At 38.0% G+C, this 24,419-nt stretch overlaps 1 protein-coding gene across 3 annotated transcripts in view; it reads right to left on the reverse strand.

The window, feature by feature from the left end:
* Positions 1-1,320: 1,320 nt before the first annotated feature.
* Positions 1,321-24,419, reverse strand: part of ST6GAL2 (ST6 beta-galactoside alpha-2,6-sialyltransferase 2) — a 172,074-nt gene continuing 148,975 nt past the window's right edge. For all 3 annotated transcript variants that reach the window (XM_021545540.3, XM_021545539.3, XM_021545537.3), the window contains 4 exons: positions 22,075-22,172; positions 18,850-18,951; positions 17,588-17,762; positions 1,321-6,285 (listed from right to left, as the gene is read on the reverse strand). In XM_021545540.3, the coding sequence (XP_021401215.2) occupies positions 6,017-6,285; positions 17,588-17,762; positions 18,850-18,951; positions 22,075-22,172 (644 nt within the window). In that variant the 3' untranslated portion in view covers positions 1,321-6,016. The remainder of the gene's footprint in view (positions 6,286-17,587; positions 17,763-18,849; positions 18,952-22,074; positions 22,173-24,419) is intronic.

Here is a 24,419-nt window from a genome sequence, read left to right on the forward strand (position 1 = left end):
ATGAGTAAAACAATAAAAGGTACCTCCAACAAAGGCATGTTGTTCAAAAAAGGGTAGTGAAATTTTGGTAACAGACCAGAAAATGAGTTGCCTCCAAGTCTGCCTGAGATACTGTCAGAAAGGTAATGTCACACCTCCCTGCTGAAGAATAGTGTGTAAGCAAGATATCCTCTGTACCCCATGTAATACAATTCATGGATTTATAACTCATACTGAGGTACAGTTTGAATGCAGTGAGACAATGTCCTCTCTGATGTCACAGAGAGTGAAGATGACAGAGCATTTAATAGACAGGAACACACTGATCATATTTTCTTGTTAGTTTTTTAAATAAAAATGCAAAGTTGCTGGATTTAAAAGGTATCAATTAGTTGCTTCATGTGTAGGTCCTAGCATTCAGCTTATTCTCTAGAGTATCTCACTGATGTGAGTTTTCTGGGAGGTGTTACTTGCATATCATGACAGTAATTAGCCCCTCAGCAATGCCTGTCAGGAGGTGCTGTGATACACAGGATGAGCTGTGTGATTACTGTCTGCCAGGAGTGTACATGATGGCAATCCAACTTTTATTATCCCACTAATGTGTAACCAACTGTCTTGTTGGCATGGACTCAAGATGAGTCCCTGGCATGAAAATACTCATTAGCACCTCCACTGGCCCAACTCAGGCACCTGTGTAGTTCAAGTACTACTAAAAAGCAGCAGTATGCCCCACATTTAAAGGATGTAATCAGGCTTGTTGTGGTTGAATTATACAGCACTTATCACAGACTGAAGGGCAAGTTACCTTTTCCCTTTGGTAAGCTGTTTTTCATTGTAATTAATAATTTATTAAAAAGCTTTTCCCTTAGACATAACACTGTTCTTCTCCCTTAAACACAACACTGGATTCCTTGACTGGAACAAATGGAACATTCCTTGACTTCAGCCATTTAGCTGAAATCTATCTGCATCTCAAGTACATCACCAAGTCATCAGAGCATGACCTCCATACCTGACAATCGACAACCTCCTTGCTTGACAATCACCAGAAATTTACTGCTCAGAAATTGTCTGAGCAGTATGGTGACTACATTCTCCCAGGGAATCCTAGCACATCTGCTCGGGTACACATGCTCACTTTAGAATAAATCTGGCTTTACAATATTTGTCTCTTTTCTGTAGTTTACTGTGATACCTCCTTGTCAGATAAACTGTCCATTTCCATTTCAGATTTCATTGAAATTGTGGGCAGAACTGACAGGCACCTTCCCTCTTTTGTTCCACCTGTATTTCAGTGTTGTTCAATTAAAGCAATATGAAAAGACCAGCACTCCTAAACAAATGAAAACAAATGTTTTATTTACAGGAAAAAATCTGTACACTATGTATACATAAAAATATACAAAATCATAATAGAAAATATAAAAAGTGTTAAAATGTATACAAACACTGCTTAAAAATGTGACTCCTGTAAAATCTTAAGGTTTGTTATTAGAGTACACATTCATTTAAAAAAATCATCATACAAAATAATTCTCAAAGCTATTAAAAAAGTACACAGTCTATATTTGAATAGTTCAATGACTACATATTTTAAGAGTGATGAGATGATATGAAAAAAGTAAGGCTTTTACACACAACTCTTATTTCAAAAACAAAATTCTGAATCTGATTGCTAAGCCAGAGAGAAGACATCTCTACTGTCAAAATTCATTAAGTGATTCATGTACCCCTGGCATGCGTTACTTCAATTTCAGTTAAATCAGTTAAAACAGTTAAATCAAGTATCCTCCTTGTGTGTGAGAGGATAGATGCTGGGAAAGATTAAAATACTTTTAACAGCAGGCTTCTGAATTACCTACTTCAAAGCAGGATTTCATTTAAATATGCATCATCTTTAGAAAGCATGAAGGGAAAAACAGTAACCATTTATTGTTGCAGTCAATGCATTTAAAACTCCTTTCAGAGTACATCTGTGTCACTGTCCAAATGGCTTTCTCCACCCTTAAAAACTTCTGAATAAAAAAGAAATTAAAAACCCCACTAGGGATTGCTCCACATGCCTTTTGAACTCCTGTTTAATTCAATCAGTCTCCAAAATTACTGCGCTCAGTCTGTGCAACAAGTGAGTGTAGACACTTGTCTTCATTAAAAAAAACCCAAAAAACAAAACAACTATTTTGGTTTTTCTGACTTTGGCAAGAGATCTACAGCAACAAGTTTAGAATTTGGATGTCTTCACTAAAGAAAATGTCTTTACCAATGACAAGCAATGCTTAAATTAAATTTCTACAGAGAGAGTGTATATTAGAGTGTTTATGTCACTCCTCTCTCTCTCCAAAGGTACATCATGCACTATCGCTGAATTTACCAGAGTTTCTGCAGCATAAAACTGCACAACAAGGTAAAAAACATTTAATAGTTTAATCCAAGGAAGGACTGAGCTATGAGTTTATGCTGAGGTAACCTTTAGAACCATAGAGGAAATGGAACAAAATAATGGTTTTTTCCTAGTAAAAGGATTTTGGCTCAAAATGAGGCAAAATATTTCATTTTTTTTCTTGATTAAATAAAAGAATGTCTTGATTTAACAATCCAAAACTGAATGCATAAAATAATAGAGCACCACAAATCAGAAAAGTTCCAGAATTCACAGTGGGGAAAGAAGAGCATAATTAAGTTCAGCATAAACTCAGTGCATTTCCTTAAACTGCTGCTGTGTTTCTGGTTTGTTCCAGTTAACTTTAACTGTTGTCCACAGCACCAGGGCACAGAAATGAGGCTTGATAGTGTTTGAAGGCAACTTGTTCCTACTTGTCAGTAAAACTCTATAAAATTTAAAGCCTACAAGTGTGAAGGGAGCTCAGGGGTCCAATAGCAGAGGCAATTGCTTGGCTGATGATGCATCTTGATATGCACCAGGCTTTGTCTAGGTGCTGTCCCACTCTCTTAGTGTGTGACAGCCACACTGGGAGAGCTATGAAGCCACACCTGTATCTTTTCCTCAAAAAGTCCCATGATCTTGGTAAAAAAATACACTTCCTTTCACACTGCTGCATTTAACATGAATCTAAAACCAGCACTCTCACCCATTATTTTTAGAAGAGCTATGTTTCAGTGTTATCACACATTGAATATTTTAAATTTACTTAATGTTCTTCTTTGCAAACATTTCTCTTCCCTCACAAGGGATGGGGAAATGCCCAGTAATTCAAACACACTTGGAGGGCTCTTATAAAAGCCAGCATGCCAATGCCACAGTGAGTAAGAAGTGGTGAGAGAAGCACCTCTGCAGGTCCTCTATGTTTCCCCTTTATTTCTGCCCCTTCCCCCCTTGCAGCAAGTGGAGGGGAGCCCTCAATTAGCAGATCAAGCACACTTGCACGTGTGCCAGAAACTGAAGGAGGACAAGACAAGTTAGGAGAGAAAATGCTTTTTAAATAACCACAATGTGTTTGAGCAGGCAGACCAGTAAAACATCACAGTGGAAACCAGTGTTAGAAAGCCATTCCAGGCTCATTTTTTAAAGGTGGCATCACAGGTTGGTCTTCCTTCTCTGTGAGCAAATGTTTGCAGCACAGCTCTGCAGTACCTTCTGAGGTGATAGTGCTACAAATTTGCACTTATGGAAGGAGGTCTGACTACCATATTAAGAAAGATATGGCAAAGAAAAAAAAAATTGGCTGCAAGGGCTTGAGTATGTAGTCCAGTAAATTAAAAATATAGAGTTTTTTTTCTGTAACTCTTTGCAAAGCAGTAATAAATACTCAGACCTGGTTCTGCATATGTAAATTATGTACTAAGTAGGCATACTTAGCACTTGTTACATGAAACGTTATAATTTGCCTTGTTCTGTATAAGCAACACCTGTGTTGATTATTCTGAAAAATTATTGAGAGAACAAATAATACTATATAATCCTGCTGTGGGTGGTTGAGCAATGCAGTTATTACTTTTCTTCTTTGTGAAAACTGAAGTTAAAAGTTAGTGGTTGCAGGCCAGTCAGAGTACATATTTTTTTTTTCTTTTTGGAACTCTAGAAGTTACTGCTTATTGAAAAGTAGCATATTCACTTGTCTTAGAAAGCTAAGTTCCCTTCCTTTACAGTTATGTCATAGCTAACCCAGGATACAGCAGAGAGAGACATATTTGATTGCACTGTTCAGAACTGCTTATGCTTTCCAAATAGGGTACCAAACATATGGAAAAATAGATTAGTTCTGAGTAGGCTATCTATCCTCTATGCATTTAATTAAGAATGTTATTAACTTCAGGAATAAAAGTTGCCACCACACATGATATTAAAAAGAAATTGGTATGAACTATATCCAGAGTCCAAACCTAATATGAGTAAAAATTATTAATTTTGATATGTACCAAAATGCCTTATGGACATAACTATCCATACAACACAGAAGTACAGTTATTAGATCATCTACACATGATTTCTGTCAACAAGAAGGATCTTAAGATCATCAAAAAGCCCAAAAATAAGGCTAAGTCCTATGTAAGACATTTATTCTTCATTTTGAGGAAGGAAAATAAACCTTCCAAAAGATCATTCCAATACTGCTTCCCAAAGAGCTGAGCAAGAGTAAAAAGATTTTGTGACATCCTTACATTACATTACTGAAGGTGAAAAGGCCTTTTGCTTAAGTCAAAACACAAAAACCACTTTCCACCACAGCCAGTCAGCTATTCTTTTCAATGCCCCTTTGAGCTGTCAGCTTTTTTACTGGATGGACATAAGTAGGATATAGCTGTGCTTTTGTGTACACATATTCCTGCTGAACTTACTCTAAAAGAAAATGTACAGTCAGGTGGGAAAAAAAAAACAAACCAAACCAAAAAGCTGAGAAAACTACTCCAGACCATCAACTTTTAGAATTGCCTTAAAGAATATTGTCCTTGCGTGTTATGAATGAAAATACCAAACCATCTCCATATGCAATCTGCTGTCAGGTTTTTTTGCAGGCATTACAGCTTTTCTGGGTCATAGTCTTTCAAGCATTAAGTAAAAAATGCTGATATCATCATCTTTTGTCAAAAAACTTCTTTCTGAACAGCAAGAACTTGTGAACAAGTGACTTTGATTCAGATACCAATGAAACACCTAAAAATAATGTCTGTATTCCTGAATGCTATCTTTGTTGACAAGTGGTGAGCCTCTCTATTCTTGCTTTTCAGTGTAATGGGTGAATGCTGCACAGCTTCCCTTGGCTTTCTCTGGATCTTTTGTATCTGTGCAGATTGGGGGAAGGTACCATTTCCATCTCACACCTTCCTGATAGTCCTTTCAGGGAGAGTTTTTCTTCCTATTTGGGTTACAAATGTATTATTTTTTCTCTAAAGGAATAGTCTTTCCCTTCCCTCTTCAGTCAGTGTCAGCATGGGAGACTGGCATCCAAAAACACATCCAGTAGTTTAACTGGTTCAGCTGTGTACAGCCATCTCCAACTGCACACACTTCATGGCTACCCTAAGCTCCTGCTCAGCTGGAGGCCTGGAACTGAGCCTGTGTAGGAACAGGCATTAAGTCTGCTCTAGTGAATGGTAGCAATTGCTTCATTCTGGGAGAGTGTAAAAATCCCATGGAGCCAAGGGAAATGCTGCATTGTTCAACCGGCCAATCTGTACATACATGAACAATAGAGGCTGTTTCACAATGCTAGGTTTGAAAATTAAATAAATTCATTAAAAAAAAAAAACAAAAACAAAAACTTACAGTCTAGCATATGTGGTATGAGACCACCAACAAAGTCTGACAGTCACACCAACAACGATACATTATATTTCTGCCTAAGTATGTCCTTTGCACCTTCATGAGCTAAGCCTTTGCTTTTTTCCTGTAACTATTTGCCAAGCAATAATAAATACTCAGGCTCAGAAAAGAAGTATTTCTCATGCCTGCTACTTAATTACAATTTATAGACTCAAGACTAGGTTGGTCTAAGATATATTTTTCAAGTATTCTCTTCTTGTTTATAGTACAACAGTAGTACCTTATTGCACATTGTTTCTGAAAGACTTACTTCTACAAGTGTGGGAAATTATTTCGCTTGGGGCACTTGACAGCTTTGAACCCTGGCAAAATGACTTTCCCCTTCCGATACAGATCATCCTGCAAACCTTTGTTCATCCTCTGCACCAGGAGCTTCTCATAGAGCAGTGGATGATAGGCCCCCAAGGTGCAAGCTGCATCATAGTAGAGTTCATGGTAGTGACACAGGTCGGTCTGTCGCACTGAAGGGATGTACTCGTACACGTGCACTTCATTACACATGGACATCATGATGAGGATACCTGCAATAAAAAGTGAACACCAGCTTTCACTTTTTTCACAGAAATTTCCCTGCAGTCATTCAATCTATTTTTTATTTCCTTCCTTTATTTGCTGTCACACACCTTAAGTATGCTGTAAAATCATTAAGTGAAGCAATCGTCCCTTTTATTTGAGCAGCTTTCATTTGTCCCTGCTACATAAAGATTGTGATCACTGTAGAGTCAACAGGATAGGATAACAGTCATAAAGAAAGAGTGAAAAGCCTGCAAAGAATTTGCATATCACCATCAGCCTCCTGAGTGAGAAGACTGCTCTTTACCACCTCCCCCCATTTATTCTGTGGACTGTCCACAAAATGTTCCCCACAATAACCTGTGAAACATCTCCACTTTATTGCAATATTGGTCTCTCTTAGTCTGAAATTGAACCAATTCCACTTTTCCCATCCACTTGCTTCTCTCTAAGCAGCAAGACTTAGCCAAACACATGCAGAAGGGCATATAAAGAAACATCAGCCATGTAGTGGTGGCACAGAAGCCCACAGCTTCAGACAATTCCATGAAGTCTCGTGGGAAGACATCAGAGACTAATTCCTGCTTAAAGCAGTACTGTCATAAGGAAAAGCCCATCACCACTTCCTTGCTCAGCAAGGAGAAATCTACAAAATACCAACCCATTTTTTACTGCCACATGCCAATGGCACACTATCATCAGCACCATCAATTGTGGTCTTTATGGCCTTGAAACAAGAGAAATATTGCTGTTGAAGCTGCACATTTTCAGATGGACGAATACCAGATAATGATCAACAACATTGCCTAAACTACAATACTTTCACATCAATCACAGCACCTGGAAGCCTTTTCTGTTTCACAAAGCTATGCAAAAGGAAAGTGACAAGAAGTAAGTTTTGGATGCCATTTATTTTTTTTAAGATTTCACTTGTAGCACTACTGGTATCCTTATCTGTGGAACAGGACTGTCAGCTCTCAGGGGAGGTAGCTGTATAACTCTGCTCATTTGGCACTAACAGAGGAGAACTGATGTAACCGTTGTTTGGGTTTTTTTTTTTGCACAACAGCTTTGGCATCATCAAAGTTATTTTGGGTAGATCTCAGAAGTGAAATGAATTAACATAAAAATTAGTTTGGTTTCTTAATTAAGCAAAGCCATTTTCTGAAGTTTACTTTACAGTTTGGGAATGCAGGGATTTCAATGGCTTGCTAATGAAAAGAATATTATGTTCCCCCTGCTGTGTATCATTAGATTATCAAAATGACTTTTCCCTGCCTGGTGTCTGAAGTAACTTAAAACTAATTACTTTTGTGATTAAATCTTTTATCACAAATTAAAGGTTTTGAAAATATTTTATAATTGTTGTACAGCTTTACACTCTACAGAATCTATAGTGTTAGAAAAGCTAAGTATATAAATTCTGAAGTTCTCAAATTTGAAGGAATCTTAGTCTAAACACATATTAATGGTGAGAAATTATTTAATCCCTATTTGAAAAAAAAGTACAATCTTAATAAACCAAGTTTCCTTTCACTGAAGATGTTACCAAGATGCTCTGAATTGTAACCTGCCATGCAGCTATATCTAGAATTGTTTGGTTTTTTGTTGTTTTAGTTTTACAAATGCTTTCGTCAGCTTTTCCACTGCCAACCTCCTTCCTCCACTGATGGAGAGCCCACCTGCCATTTCAAGGTAACCGTTATCCAGCTGGATCAGAGGGCGGACATTGGAAACTTGTGCAATAATGAACCACATCCAGAAACAGACAGTAAAATGACTTCTCTCCTGTGCCCAGAGACAACTTCAAAAGCTACACCACCAGCATCTTAGAAAAACTGTCTCTGATGGAAAGTACAAGCCTTAACCAAAGTGTATTTTATTATTTTATTACCAAGTAAACTCTACAAGTAATAAAGGAAGTTGCCATTTGTGGGATTGAAAATTGTCAAGAACAAAAATTGTGACTCCTTAATAATAGAAAAATTAACTCCAAGTATTGTTCAAGCATGGCAAAATTTTAAGCAGTATCATTGACTTTCCTGTAAATTAGTTAATGGAGGACTTAGAAGTGGTAGCTTTACCTTCTAGTCATCAATGGTTCAGTGTCCTCCAGAATCAACCTAAAAGGCACACTGGGCTATCTAATTTAGCTCCTTACTTTTCCTACCTGGTTCCACCCAGACCCATTTCTTGGGATTTCAGTCTAGGTTGCTCATAAATAACTTCTACTTACATTTTTGCTCATGCTGGACAATGAAGTTTAGCAGGAGGAAAGACATTGACTTGGCACACTATTTTGGAGTGGTAACCACTAAGTTATGGCATATTCTGTGTTGAAGTCTGAAAGATGAGCTACAACAAGAAGTAGAAGTTACCACATACAGAACTGTTCCTGTGCTAGAGGCTGATCTGCCCTGGTGGAATCAAGAGCACTCCTGACACTTCCAGGCCTTGTGTTCATGTTAAATGCTCAAACCCTAGTCTGGGCAGAAATGGTGATCAGTGCCAGGCTGTTCTTCCTTTAGCACCTCTAACACTAGAGACCTCCAGCCCATGGGACCAACAGTGTGGCATTACCAGGACTTCCATCCAAACCATCTGTGGGTGAGATGCAGGATAATACATGAACCTGAGGAGGTAGGACCCTCTACTTAGCTGGCAGAGCCCCCAGATTCTCCCTTGAAATGATCTGCTCCTGCTGTCCTGCACTGCATTTAAAAAAAAAACAAAACAAGAAAACAAGGGGATGGAGAAGGAAGAATTAAAAAAGCAAAAGTTCTTTTTGGAAAGGAAGCCATCTTTTTTGTACAAATACATTCCTCTCAAAAATAGAGAAAAAATTGGTTTCATTTCTGTCTCATGCCCGGGAGTATGTGAAACCCCTCCACAGGAGACATCCCTAAAGTTATAGAGCCATCACTGCAAACTCAGTTTACAAAAAAATGTTAATTGAGCATCTTTAAAAGAATAGCAACAATTTAGACCACTAGGACATTTACATCAGTCCATGTACTGATGTAAATATATTAATATAGTCCATATATTCAGGTTTTATTATATTTTTTTACTAACACCATGTGTCTAGGTTGTTTTTCCTAAGTCCCTAAAACAGCACTGCCAACAGAACTCCCTGGACTGCATTTCTCACATTCCATCCCACATTTTTTCATACCACTCTTTAACTCAATTCCTCTCTTTGCTTGGTTTTAACATTGTGGGGAGCTACTGACATCTGTATCTAGCAGATAAAAGTGTGCCAAGCTGTCTATATGTTCATCTACCTTCCCACCTTCCCTTCTCTCCTCCATTTAGCTTCAGTGATATTATAAATTTTTTCAATCATCAATTGGTTTTTGCCACTAACATGATCACCAAAATACTTTTTACATTATGTTTGAACTTTAATGTTTTGGATGCAGTCTCAAAGCTAAAGAAGAGGAATTTGCCTGACTGCTTTCAGACTTCATCTTGGTTCCATTAACTCATTTTTCTTGCCTGTCTATTCTGAGAAGTCCCACATTGCTTCTCAATTATTGCTTTTACACATTTCTTTCTGTGTTACTGATTTCTAAGTTTCTCTTTTGTGGCTGAATTTCTTGACATTTTCTCCCATACCTGTAGTGCCAAAGTGTGCTTTGTTTATCTCCTATCCCTGTCCTGCCCTTTGAGTATGTCTTTACACTTATTTCTTTTGTCTGTGTACTTTTCACATCACCATCCGATTTAACATCATCTGCATTGACCTTGTTCTGTATCTCAACACTCCTCCAGGATTATCAGTATGAATGAAAACTTCATTGTTTGATATCCTGTAAGGTAAAGAATTTCCATATGATACACTTAAATATTTGTCTTTGCTAACAGACCCTACAACAACTTTCAGTCAATGCAAAATTATTATATATATAAAACAGCATAGACAGTATTACATGTGACCTAAGGAGCTATTAATAAACAGGATGAGACAGTCATTGTCCCAACACAATATAGAGTCTGGACAGAATTATTTTTACAGAGATGTTCATGCCCATCTCTGACCTTGCTGGTTTAAAGGATTCTTTACAGACAATGCCAGAGACAGGTATTTCTAGAGCAAAATTCATCTGACTTATTTTAGATGTCTGCTTTAGGATGTGTTGAATTGTTCACTTACAGAGAACTTTTGTTTTAGTGTTGTTTCTCTCCACTGACTAAAACTAGAAACCAAAAATAAGAGTCTGGCTCTTGGCTATCAAGAACTTTCTCCTCTACTCTCCTATATAAGTAGCTTTTGGAGTTTCATAAAAAATAATATAATTGGCTTTTCCAGAAGCACAATGAGAAGAAATAAAAACATGGCATGATCAAATGTGCCCCTGGTCCAGTTACACACATGCTGAGATAGGTATCACAGGTTCCTTTGCTGTCAGCAGAAGAAAGTGGGCACTTTTAGGAAGCAGTGCACATCTAATGGATCATACAAGCCACTCCCCAGAAGTTTCTGTTTTTTTTCTGTTGGCTGTAGGTGAAGCTTGAGTGGCAGCATGGATAGCTGCACTCCCAGAATGGGATGAAAATTTCACATGTTGAGGACAACATGGGGCTCACAGTAATATTTAAGAGGCACCTATTTTTTGCTCTAATAATTCTGAGGGTGACTAACACAAACACAGACCTCCACTGGAAACAGCTGAAGTCAGGAGGCACAAATCCTGCTCTCTGACTGACCCAGATATGGACCATACAGATATGGCAAATTTATGTGCAAAGGTTAAGCTGAAGGGGGATGTGGGTTTTTTTCTGGCATTCATAAATACTAAGGTATGGGAACGGGAGTCAAAGCAGAGAATTACAAAGTATTTAAGGAAGGCCATAGACATGCAAAACTTGCGAAAACATAAAACTTGAAAAAGAAAGCCTATAGGCTGTATGTAGCATCTAAATAGCAAAAAGCTTTTAAGATCTTTAATATCCAAACCATATTTCACATTAAGGGAAAGGTCAGGGTATCCAGCTTGATTTTTGACAAACATAACTGGTGCTACCATACATTCAAAATCACAACTGAAGATAATTCTGCATAGGCCACTCTAAATCTAATACCCTTGCTAGATTTTTGAAAGTCCCATTTGGATTATAATTGTAAAAATGGAAAAATACAAAATAATTCTGCCTGCATTGTGGTAGAACATTCAAAGGTGTGCTTTGTGAATGTTTTATAGTTGAATGGCAATGTTCATGAGCACCCAACTGAACATTAAAAAAAAAAAAAAAAAAAAAAAAGAAAGCAAGGAAAGGAGCACAGAATACTCTTTTAGAAATACTATAAAATATATTATTCCAAAGAAATTATGTGGTTGTCAGAGAAACTGTTATATGCAACTTTGTTATAACAGTGCAATTGTAGATGCTAAAACACTATTACATATTTTGAAATATTATATATTAGTATATCAAAATCCTTAGAAAAGTGTCTTATCTCTTCCTGGCATTTTGGTCAAGATCAAGTGTAGTGTAGTACTTTTATTTTTTCCTATTTGGCAGATACCTTTGATGTTAGGAAGTGTTGGGCATAGTTTAAACTCAATCCAAATGGCACAAATAAACCTAGCTTTTACAATCTACACTGAGAATATTTAAACCAGAATTATATGAAGATTAAATTCCTCGCATGGGTGGTTTTTACAAATGAACATGTTCTGTGGATTCTAATCATAAGGATAAATTGTTTTATCTATTTGTTTTTGGCAATTTGAATAATTCCAAAGGTTTTTATTTTCCAACATGAATATTGTATGGTACAATTAAGTTTTGTGGTTAGCACTCTAATTTTAAAAAAATGTTTTCTAGTTTACAAATAAATTAAATATGGTTTAACATATCTGAATCAACAGATGTTGTATGAAAGCATCTAGAATTATAAGTGTAATTCAAACATTCATCAAGAACACAGAATCATAACATAATGCAAGAGATGCTGAAAACATTCAAATACACATAATCTGATTTATTCTCATAATGTATCATTTCACACACGTCGTAAATTCAGTTACATAAAATAATTTAGCTAAATATACTAGTAAGTTTGTGTATTTGATAGCATTACAAATAAGCATAAAGCATTTGGAAGGTATAGTCTTCTATATGATAGCCTATGACTATAGTCTCTCTTGACTGGATTGCAGATACCACAGAAAACTCCTTGAAACCAGGCCAAATGTGCCTCAGTTATTCTTTGGTACATGCAGTGAAAGTAGCTCTGGCTTTTTAATGCACTTTCTTTCTTAAAAAGGGTTCTTTTACTTCTGTTTAGTTCATGAACTATGTAAAAAATAATAACCACAAGAAAAACAAATTATTTATCAAAGAATTGCCACCAAATAGCCCTGTGCCTAAGCTTAATAATTTGTGCAATACTTGTCATCTTTGATGTATAGATACTAGCATTACATAGTAGACCTTGAAAATTACATATTTATAACTTGGTGTATGCAAAAGCTCTACATTAATCACAATAATACATTCTGTAATATGAGCATAGACTGGAAAATACTGACCAGTAATATAATGTAATTCTAAATGTATTATTTAATTTTGGGTGAGACACTAGAATAATAAATTTTTAAAATGTGATTTAAGAGGCAAGTTTGTTCTTTTATGTCTCCATTTTGGGAAGTGAGAGATACTCAGATTTCAGTGTGCTTTTTATTAGAGTAAGAATAATTTGAAGCTTATGTATTGGAGGTATTATTTATTTGTGTGGTAATACTTGAAAAACATTGAGCTGGCAAGAGTGAGCACTATTCTGTTCCTGCACCAACTGCTGTTAAAATGACTGAATAACAGCAAGAAAAGCAACCCTTAATATGTCCAATTGTTTCTTTCCGTTCATGAAAGTGGATTTTTTTTCTAAGCAGAGCTGGAGATCAGCTGTATACTGCTATGCAACGTGATCTCCAAAGCTGTTTTAAATTTAAGTTCTTAGTCATACAACGACCTGCTAATGTTGCAGTGTAATGATAGCCTTGCTTGTACTATTGTCTTGATGCATGCAAATGAAGATTAAAATAATGTTATCGACTATTACTGCATAACTGTTAAAACTGGAATGTCAACTGTAAAGCCTCAAAAAACATTTCCCTTCCCCCAGCAATAAAGTAATCTGGGCTTAGTTATTTTGTGTCCAGTGGACTGTATGTTATGCTAAAATTTCTAGCACATATCAAAACTACCACCTACACAGACAACCTAAAATGTAAGAATCTACACAGGTCATGTTTTGATTGAAAATGAACCAAAATACTGCAGTCACAGCTTTCAGCTAGCTTTTAAAAAGATAAAAGCCACTGCTCTCTAACAGTACATAAATGTGAATTTCAATTAAAGTCACCTCTGAAGAGGTAAATCAGCAAAGTGTACTGATGGACTATGCTAAGTAGGAGTTTATAGAAAATCCACTAAGTAAACAGTGGACAGGAGCAAAATCTCCACAGAAAAGCCTTTATATGATCTCGACATTATTAAAAATCTCTCAGAATTTCCTAATGCTAATGTACCATCCCATCCAATGAGCACAGAATGCTGCTCTTGGGAAACTGCAGTTTTACTCTTGCTCTTCAGATGACAAACATTTAAAGTCAAAATAGGCTATTTGCATTCGCTACCAAAGAGGGTACAGGAACAGTCAATTCTTACAGCAGAACAGTAACAGTAGAGACTGACACTTTATATATTATCAGATTCAATTAAAAACTAAGTTTGATATGTACAGAAAGACAGGAGGAAGACTGAGTTCACATTTTACAGTGAAAGACTTATTAACAGGAAGTGAGGTGACTTCTGTTACCAAAAGGTAGGGCAAATCCTTCCCTAGCAACAGTGCTAATTTAGGATTTGCCAGTAGAATCCAAGTCTGAGGTTTGGTGGTTGGATGCTTATATATCTTCCAAGAAAAATGGCATAGATCCAAGTCCCAGATGATATATAAACATATCAATACTCATTTAGCAAATTTATTTTCAGCCAAATGTGAACCAGAAACTTTAAATGTGAAAAGCCACCATGGCAATTGCCTAATGCTAATGCAAGATGATGTGAATACTGTGCAGAAATTTGTTTAGAAGCATGAAGGCAGCAGCTGCAAAATCAATGCAAAAATATGAAGGAAAGGCTTCTCAAAGCTCTTATAAGGATTAGACTAGGAAGACAAAGAGTAAATGGCTTATTATGAGTGACATTAGCTAAGCTATGACATGCCACATAATGCAAAGTTACAAGCCAGCTGAAGTCCATGCTGGTGTCTCAGCAACCAAACCAAAAAAGACTCCCAGATTAAAATCAAAAGGTTGCTTTACTCTCTTCGACCTTGACCCACAAACCATCCCCTCGTCCGTCAATTAAACCTGCTCTTCCCATCCTCTAGTTTCCCCTCCGCAGCTGGGACACGCCCTGGGCCTCAGCCAGCCGCCAGCTGTCAAATGCTACTGCCTCTCCTCAGCAACACTGAGCTGTGCAGAGCTGATGTAGCAGGGTTTGAGGGAGGCAGGGGGTCCAGGCAGAATTTATGCAGATATGGGGCAGCCTATACCCCAAAGGAAGTGCATAAACCAACACTTTCCCTAGCTCCCATGCAGTAAAAAAGCAGGGGAGAAGTTCTACCTCTTCTCTCTCTCTCATTCCTCTAAAATCAAAGCATATGAGAGGCTACCTCTTCCCCACTGGCTCCCTTTCTGAGAGATTTAATAATATTGTGACTTAAGTACTGTAATACAGTTATTAACGATGCTAAAAGATTCCCCTGACATAAAATACTGTGGAAGGATGCTGACTCACTGCTGCAGAAGAATACCTTGAAGACACATTCCACCAACATCCTCCCTTTGGCAAGATTCAGTTTCTTATAAATAGTGTTAAGGGGCAGGAATAGATAGAATTGTCATGAGAAAAACGTAATTGCTGAAGAAACATTGTAAGACCATGCTAACACATTCTTGACATTTGTGAAAAGAAACATTCTGATGTTTCCATGTTTTAATTTATACATTTGTCCAATTTTGTAAACTGGGCCTAATGGAAGCTAAAAAGCTTGAAACAGAAGTGCCTCCATTGACTCAGAACCATTTTTGTAATCTTTTCTATATTATCAGAATCATCATGGTCTATGCTAGAAATTGCTCAGATTCAGGAATGTATATCTCTGTAAAAATTCAGGTCCCCTATTTAACAACAGCCTATTTTCCTTCATAGAGCTGTTTTAAACACAGTGGCATTTAGTAGTGTAGTAATTTAATAAATTATTTTCTCTTCTTGAAATTAGGACACTTGCATTTTATGATGGACATCACTTAACCTTTCTACTAATTCTATAAGAAATAATTTTATAGATTTTATAAGATGTCAGGTAGAAGCTCAGTATTCAGCATACGTCTTTCATACAGGTACACTAGCTGTGTCTGCCAGCTTCAGTTCCAACAGGATTATTTGCTGCATGAGTGATTGAGAGATACCTGAACTAAAGACCAACATGATTTTTCAGCTTTCTGCCAAGCTGCAATATATTTTTTATGCTCTACCTTGCCCTTTATGTCCCTGGCAACATGCATTTGCTGTTTCTGTGCTACTTCTGTATTCAGATTATTTTACATGTACAATGCATAGACATTAATTCAATAAGGTTATCAAAACAGGAAGACTCTCCCTAATAAAATATTTAAAATACATCTATCAGAACAGTTGCTAGTTATGAAATGGGGTAGATCCAATAAGCTCATCTTAATACCTTGTTTCTTTAAAGTTATTAAAAGCTTACCAAAAAGCACTGCTCCTTGGAAAAGGACAATATAAATAAAATTGCCACTAGAGAAGAAGGCAAATTTGCATCTGTACATAGAGTATATTTATCTTTACAACTTTGGTGTTAAAATTTTGCTTGTTTAATGGTTTATATTTTCAAAGCTTTCTCTGCTTGAAGGATATTTTTTGTCACTAACTTTTAGATTTGGGATTGAAGATTGCTGTTCTATTCTCATAGTGAAATTAATTCCATTTCTTCAAAGAAGGGTTTTGAACTGTTTTTTATGTATGGTGGAAGTACAGATTTGACAGCACAATGATCCTCTTCAATATTCTTACAATCAGCAGCTGTTAACCTATTTTTATCAACAACTTTATTGCTACAAGAAACACTTCTGCAAAATGCAGCTGGTGAGATCATTTCACATGAGCTGTCTTCTCCCTGTCAATTTTTACAAGCAGGTTCCAAAAAAACCTCACTTCAAGAAGTAACCAACTGCCAAGGTCCCTCTGACAACACACCAGGCCACCTTTACTTTCCACTCATGTTCCAGGTATGAACAATCCACTCAAGGCATAAAGGTCTCCCAGAAGCCTTTATATTCTCCTTATGGGAGCTTCTGCACCCTCTCTGAGGCCTTTGGTGTGCTCCAAGGTATACTAGGATGTCACTACTGCATATAGAATCCAAGATAAATGCTCAAAACTGGTTTTCCCATATCAGATGCAATCTCAGGTGTCTTTGCTTTCAGATTCAAATACAAAGGAAAAAACCAAACCATTTTTTAACTGCAGCAAATACCTAGATTGATATCATAGTGTCAGTGAAGAAAGGACAGAATTTCCAAAGTGGAAGATGGTATTTGAAAATCTACTGTCCTGTGAGTCTAGAAGCATAAACCAGGATGACCCTGACTCAGCCTTGCCACTCTGCCTACTTGCATCCCTTAGACCTGTACACAGCCAGGACCTGCTGTACATCAGATAAGTTGTTCTGCTGTATGAATTGTGGGCAGAGTGCCAAATTATCCCCCCAGAAATACTAAGGAAGGACCAAAAAATACAGTGAATCTACTATCGCTTCCAGTGAAGAAGAGAAGTGCTCAGATTGAGCACTGAAGCCCTTGGCCAGTGTAGGGAATACAGCTCAGCCTGCCGTTGATTTTACCCAGTCTACGTGATCTACCATCTGCTTTCATTTGTTGTCTGAGTATTCTCTGCTCTGTGATTCCAATGAGGAACTTCAGAACTGACTGGGTCCTCAAAATATAAATTAATATGGAATAATACAAATTTCTCATAGATATATGCATGTTTTATAGATATGGTAGACATACTATGGATGTGAAGGGCAAGAAAAGCAGAACAAATTCACTCAACTATTTTCTAGTTCTCATACTGTGTGTTTCTACTAGTCATTGTTTCTGTATAAAGCACACAGTACACACTTATGGACTCGATCCTCAGGCAACGTATACATTTGAAATTATTTTTTTAACCTAACATGTCTTCTGGGACCATCTTTGGTACACCTACCAATGAACCCTGAAGAAGGAGGGTTGGGCTGTATCTTCTCTTTAGTGTTTTCCTGAATGATGTCCCAGAGCTGCCATATAAACTTTGGATGGAGGATGTAGAATGGCTGGGTTGGATTCTTCCTGCGATGCTGTACGTAGGGAGTGAACAGATTGTAGTCTGGCTTCTTATACCACTGGGAGGAAAAAAGTCACATTTTTTAATAGTAAGAAACATGTTTTGAACACTACATGTACAATAGCATAAAATGATTTCATTTGGGTTCTGCAGAACAGAAGCAAAGGTAGCAAAACAGCCTGCACTGGTGGATGCTTCTGCTAGAAAGGCATTCCTCACTCTGGGCTATTCCATTTCTTCTTTTCATACAGAGACTCACAATAAATAATTGGCTGCTGTGGGATGAACCAAGACCATTTTTCCCTCACAGATCCACATTAAAAAAGAGGTTCAAAGAGCTTTGACATGATACCTGGGCCTGGGGGTGAATCTCCCTCTGAATGTGTCCCTGTCCCTGCCGGAGGCAGCAGCAGCCCATGACGCAGGCTGATGGCAGCCTGCGTGGGAAGCAGGCAGCCTCTGGCATCTGTTGCTAAGGGAGTTCAGCAGATGAAGGCTTACTTTCTACTTTGCAGCCTTGCTCAGCTCTGAGCTCCCTCTGCCAAAAGCCATCAGATCAACTTCTCTGCCGGAGCTGCAGCAACAGCCAAAGCAGAGACTCCCCCAGTGACAACCAGATGGACATCTGCTGCTCTCAGTCAGGGGGTGGACAGCAGGGCACAGATGGCTGTGGGACAGTGGACATAAAAGGAAGACTGGGTGGGAGGAGGCCTGAGAAATGGGGAAGGAACCCAGAGAGATTTTCACTAGGATGTTGCATTTTGTTTGGAAAGGCAGAGGGGAAGATGGGAAAAAACGGATGCAGTTTTTCACCTTTCCTGATAAAACCTACTTCTGAAATCAAGCAATGTTCCCTCCTTGGCAAACATGCAGAAAACTCACTGTTATGTGAAAATAGTAATGATTTATCAAACAAATGCCACCGTTCATCTATCCTAGCATCTCAGAACACTCCCTTCCAGTATAATTGCTGGCTACTAAAAAGTTTTTGAGCAATAAACCAATTTCTACAGACATAGCATTCTCCACTCAGACAGAACCTGAGGCTCATAGTGAAAAGGGAGAAAAAGGAGACTAAAGTAGTAAATTAATTTTATCCAGTACTTTCATATGATTGGGAAGAAAGATCCAAGTGGATATCTTACCACATTCAGATTAGCAGAGTAGGGAGCAGGATCCCAGGCTACTAAGATAACATCTTTATACAAGGAACTGTCGACAAAGTGATGGTTTGGATTGGTGAGAATCTGCAAACACAAATGCAAAGAATTCCACAGCATTAAAAGCAAGTGGGATCCACAAAAATGGCAAAATCCTTCTCTCAAGTGAACAGTCCTACCCACACTGCTGCTTGTTATGCTTCAGTTCTGGTTGATTTTAAGCATCTTGTTTTGTTAAAAAAATATACAAAAAAAACCCAAAAAAACTTAGCCATAAACAGCACTCATTACAGTCTGAAGTAGCAGTATGCTGAATTACTCTCCATCTGTGGGAGATGTGATGGTACCACTTGAGATGCTGTGTTATTGTGTATCAACATTACCTTGTATTCTGGAACTTGAAAACAAAACTATTTCAAATTGCCTGCAGGATCCTCTTGGACACAGAGCAGCTTCTTTGAAGGGCTACAGCCCCAAGAGTAATGTCTTTCTCTGCCCCCCATCCCCAACCACCTTTTTCATGGTTTTCTCATTTTAACAGCAAGTCAGTGTCATTTCAATTAAAAAAAAAAAAAATGCAAATTAGACTATGACTGTACAAATTGGAATACCTAGAGAAACAATTCTAACAACAGGAGAAATTTTTGAAGGAACTGTCATTTTGCTGTAATCTACTGCTCTCATATAACTCCTTCCTGCATCTCCCAGTACTTTTCCTGATCATCCCACCACACTGGAAGTCTACTCTTCACTCCTGCTGGCTCACCTCTTCCAGAACCCTCCAGGTCTAACTAGATCTCTTTGATTCCTGGTGCATCCAATGCCAGGTAGTTCAACATTGGTCAAAACAGCATGAATTTTCTTCCAGCTGTTAAAATAATCAACATTCCAGACAAATAAATTCATAATAATTTTCATTTCCCTTTAGGATCCAATGAGCCATATTTAATTATGCATATTTTTCTTCAAAAAATAATATTGTTGCCATAGCAATATTCTTCCTACTATAAACTTTGAGTTTAATGATTTCCATCAGCCTTCTACAGTAAGAACAGAATTAGTCATGCTGCTATCAGTATCCTCAAGTTAATTTCTCAGAACAATTTTCACCTCATAATGTAAACACCTTTTTTGAGTATACAGAGCAAATTGACCAAAAGGCCAAGATTTTAAAATCTTGGTTCCACACTTACCACACAAAGGAGCTCTTACTTGCCTTTCAGTAAGCAAGAGTTCTCTGGAGATGCAGTCCACACAAATTTCACTTTCAGTGAGTCTGCATTCATACTTAAGAGATTTTTTCTGCAGTACCAATATCTGTTGCCACTGCACAGGCCTCCTTCATGTCCTTTGGGCTTTCACAGTGAAGAATATGAAGGAAGAAGGGGCCACAGCAGCCTTTTAATTAACTGAATGCAGGAATTTCCAACAGTGAGGAGGGGAGGAGGGTCAGTAAACCTGTACAGGTAACCCAGCTACAGTATAGGCAGGGAAAGCAACTTCCATCAAGTGGCAGTGCAGATTTCACTCTTGGAGAGGGCAAGGCTAATTCCTCAGCAAGTGGATGTCTGTCCACCATCATGGGTGGCTTCTAACCTCTCTGAAGGAGCACAAAGCTGGTGGGAATACAAACTCTTGTGAGAAAGACACGTGAGCTGACCTGGCCAGAACTTTGCTCTCTGTTTTCTTGAGAGGTATTATGGGGAGCAAGACTTACTGCAGAAGAGAAGACCACGGGAGCCCCCACTACCATCCCAGTGGGAATGTACTGCAGCAGCTCTGGGAGCCAGAAGACCCCACTCTGCCCTGCATGGAGAGCAGCTAATTTAACCACAATCTCTCTGAATCTGCTGGGGAGCTAAAAAGCTTAGATCACTCCCTGGGAACATCTCTCTCTTCTACAGGGAGCCTACTGAATCTAGTACACTATAAAGAGTTTCTAAACCTTTATCCTCGCCCAGTTCAGGAGTTCAGGCATGGTCAATGTCAGGACATTTTGGCTAACAGTAAAATGGAGACTCATCAAAGAAAAGAAAAAAAAAAACCCAACAAGACCAAAAAAAGTAAAATAAAATACATGAAAATCCATGTTCCCTGATACACTGATTACAGCACTTAAGGCAGAATAAGATATTTCTGCCTTCTTGCAAACAAAAGAAAGGGGGCACATTTAACCCAAATCACTTCAAAGATCTGCAGCCTCAAAGACCTACAAAATGAGTGTGAAGGGAATGACAGTGAAAACTCCTCTTTTTGATGGCAAAGAACATGAGCTTATACACCTAAAAAACACACCCACCAAGAACAGACTTAGCATGGGCAATCACTCAAAGCAGAAGGAATAATGAACTCAAAAAAATTACAGTAATTGAAAATTTTGCTCTTCTTCAACAAGAATCAGAATTTTGCTCTTCTTCAACAGAATCTGCACAATGTATGTGCAGAACATATTACATGGCCAACCATCCTCCTGGTGTTGACTAAGTCAACTCATTTCAGTATGTCATAAACTTTTACAGAAATCTTTTGCTTATTTTTTGTCTGCATTTCATAAGGAGCAAAGAGGTTTGGTTTGTCCAAGACTGGAATTCAGGCAATAGCATTTTTGAACTTGAAAAAATAATCTCAACCATGAGGTGTCACTGTAGCTCAAGTAACTATTATTTATTTACAGCCCTACACAGAAAATCCCATTTTCTCTTGTTTCCATTCAGACAAACAAACTCACCTGATGTGTAATACCCTGTACACACTATAGTTTTTTACTTGTTCTTTCCAAATTTTTAAACAATGATGACTTTCCTAGTGTTACACAATTCAGTTCCCATTTCTTTTGCCTTGAAGCAAGGAAATAATTGAGGAACTGGAAAATATGAGAGGACAGCCTGAGCTTCATGAAAATCCTGGAGGCAATGGCTTTTCCAGGAGGTCAAGGTCTTCTGTACTGACAGCTCTCTGGCATCCTGCAGAGCCTTTACAATTTAGTTCACATGAGAAACTTTACAAACTGGTTCTCTGAAATGAGGCTATCCAGCCACTCTACTGACAGTGCACACCCCCCTGTAAGGGCAAACTTTCACCTTCTCTGTATCACAACTATTGAACATTAACTGCTTCCCATATTACCCAACACTTTTTTAGAGGTTATTAACTTGCTGCCATATTGTACAAAAGAGACATTGACTTGAACTCTGAAAAGGAAGATCTTACCTGAGAATTGATGATCCGCATGGTTGTTTTATTGCCAACATCTTTTTCATAGCCACGTGTTGGAGCAGAATTAAATCTTAAAACGGCATCATGAGAATCTAGGAGCACAAATGAGGGGGTAACTCTCTTTTCTTAGTATAGAGAACAGTAAGATAAAACCAGTTATCTAAGCTAATATGAAACTTACACAATTGTCCTAATCTGGATATGCTAAGGATGATGAATATTCTGCTATGCACAAACAGAAATCCTCTTGCATCTGCCATATGTTATTAATGTAAAAGCTCACTGGGAAAAAAAGTTCAGAATCATCTATTAATTTAGCATACAATACTTAAATACTTCTCTTAATTGGATAGACTTACTGTGGGAAGACTATTAGTACACCCAGTACACACAATTGCTCAGTACTACTATCACAAAATTTACAGAGAATTACTCCGTGCAAAAGCATGTAAACTGCAGGGATATCTAATTGCACATTTGAATGAACAACAATGCTTAACTATAAGCTTGTGTTTCACAGTACATTATAATACCTGAAAATCTCGGACTACCCCAAATCCATTAATCATACTGTGCACTTACTCTCAAGCTCAGTACAAATCTTAAAGAGCCTCTGTATGGAAGCCAGCCCACACATCTGCTCACACAAAGAAACCTCATGATTCCTTGGTAGCAAAGATCTAACAGAGTTGAACTGTCAAAGTTACTCCACAAGCAGTTGACCTTAGAGCCATGGAGAAGAGAAAGCAGCTCTGGGTCAAGTATGGGTCAAGGGTAGACACCACATGCAAGCCTCCATTGCATTAGAGATAATCACCCTAACAGTGCTTTTTTTAAGGGGATCTCAAAGGCCAGAAGGTGTGAAGGAGAGTAAGATATTTTATCCACTGTCTAGAAACAATGGCCCCTGTTGGTAGCTGGTATGTGGTCTGTTTTTATCCCTTCTGTCCACGGAAGCTGCGAATGTGAAATGCCTTAACCCACAGGTAGGCTGTACTGCTGTTCATCTCTAGTAATTTTAAATGTGCTGTCTTTAGCTCAAAAACTGAAAGAGGCAAAATCTCCAAAGATAACCAACATGCCTCAATGGAGTCTTGGCTTGATCCCATCAAACTGGGATCTTCCATCATTTCCCTCCTTTACTCTGCACTTCTTGTACTCACTCCATACAGGGAAACACGGTGTGGCATGCAGCCAGCAGTCTGACCTCAGATATACATGTTATCATTAATATGTCATGTCTGAAAAGAGGGATTTTGCCAGATGCCCACCAAACCCAACTCTTCAGAACTTAAGGAATGGAAGTTTTTTCTGTGTCCCCATGCAGGGACAACCTTAACCTCAACACCTGGATCTTATTTGTCAAGCACCTTGATTGTGCAGGAAATAAATAGAAGCTGCAGGTACTTCACATATTTGGAGAAAGAAAAGAAAAATGAAAGTTTGTTGTAATGAATTTAAGAACATAAATTTGGATCTGTGATTGACAACTTTTAGAAAATCTGTTGATTGAGAACTGGATTATGAAATGGGAATTGTATGATTTGCAGCTTAATTGAGAGACAGTGCGATGCATTTCCAACAAAATTCATGCGGATTCTTCGTATACAGATGAAAAACTTCTCCTTTGCCAAAAATAGCTGGTTTTAAATAAACCGATTTTAATCTTATGTGTTTGTAGATAAGCATTTTAAAGATAAAAAAAAAGTTTGGGGTTTGATCAGAGATCCCTGTTACTTCCTGTGATGCCAAAATAATTGGTTCTCTCAATTAATAGCGTGATCACGATGGGAGTGTTTGCTATACTTGCACAGTATTTCTATGCCTACTTTCATTTAAAAATGTCAGAGGGGTGGGGGAGAGGAGGGCCCAAGGCAGAACACAAATTAACATTTTTGCTTGTGTTTCTAAAAGGAACACAGAAGAGGGAGCTAAAGGCCTATAAAGGGAAATGTCCTTCGCTACTTCTTTCATAGGCATTACTTTTTTCTCTCTTGGGAGAATAAACCATAGAATACAGAATGGTTTGGGTGGGGAGGGACCCTTAAGACCATCTAGTTCCAACCACCCTGTCATGGGCAGGGACACTTCCACTAGACCAGGTTGCTCAGTGCTCCATCCAACCTGGCCTTGAACATTTCCAGGGATGGGGCATCCACAATTTCCCTGGACAATCGGTTCCAGTGCCTCACAACTCTCACTGAAAAGAATTTCTTCCTAACATCTAATCTAAGTCTCCTCTCTTTTTAGCTTAAAATCATTCTCCCTTGTCATTGCTGTAAGCAGTCACTTGGCCCCCCAATGTCTGGGCCAGATCCTCACCTCAGTCACAGGTATCT

This window comes from Lonchura striata, chromosome 2 (genome assembly GCF_046129695.1).
Source record: "Lonchura striata isolate bLonStr1 chromosome 2, bLonStr1.mat, whole genome shotgun sequence".
NCBI lineage: Eukaryota > Metazoa > Chordata > Aves > Passeriformes > Estrildidae > Lonchura > Lonchura striata.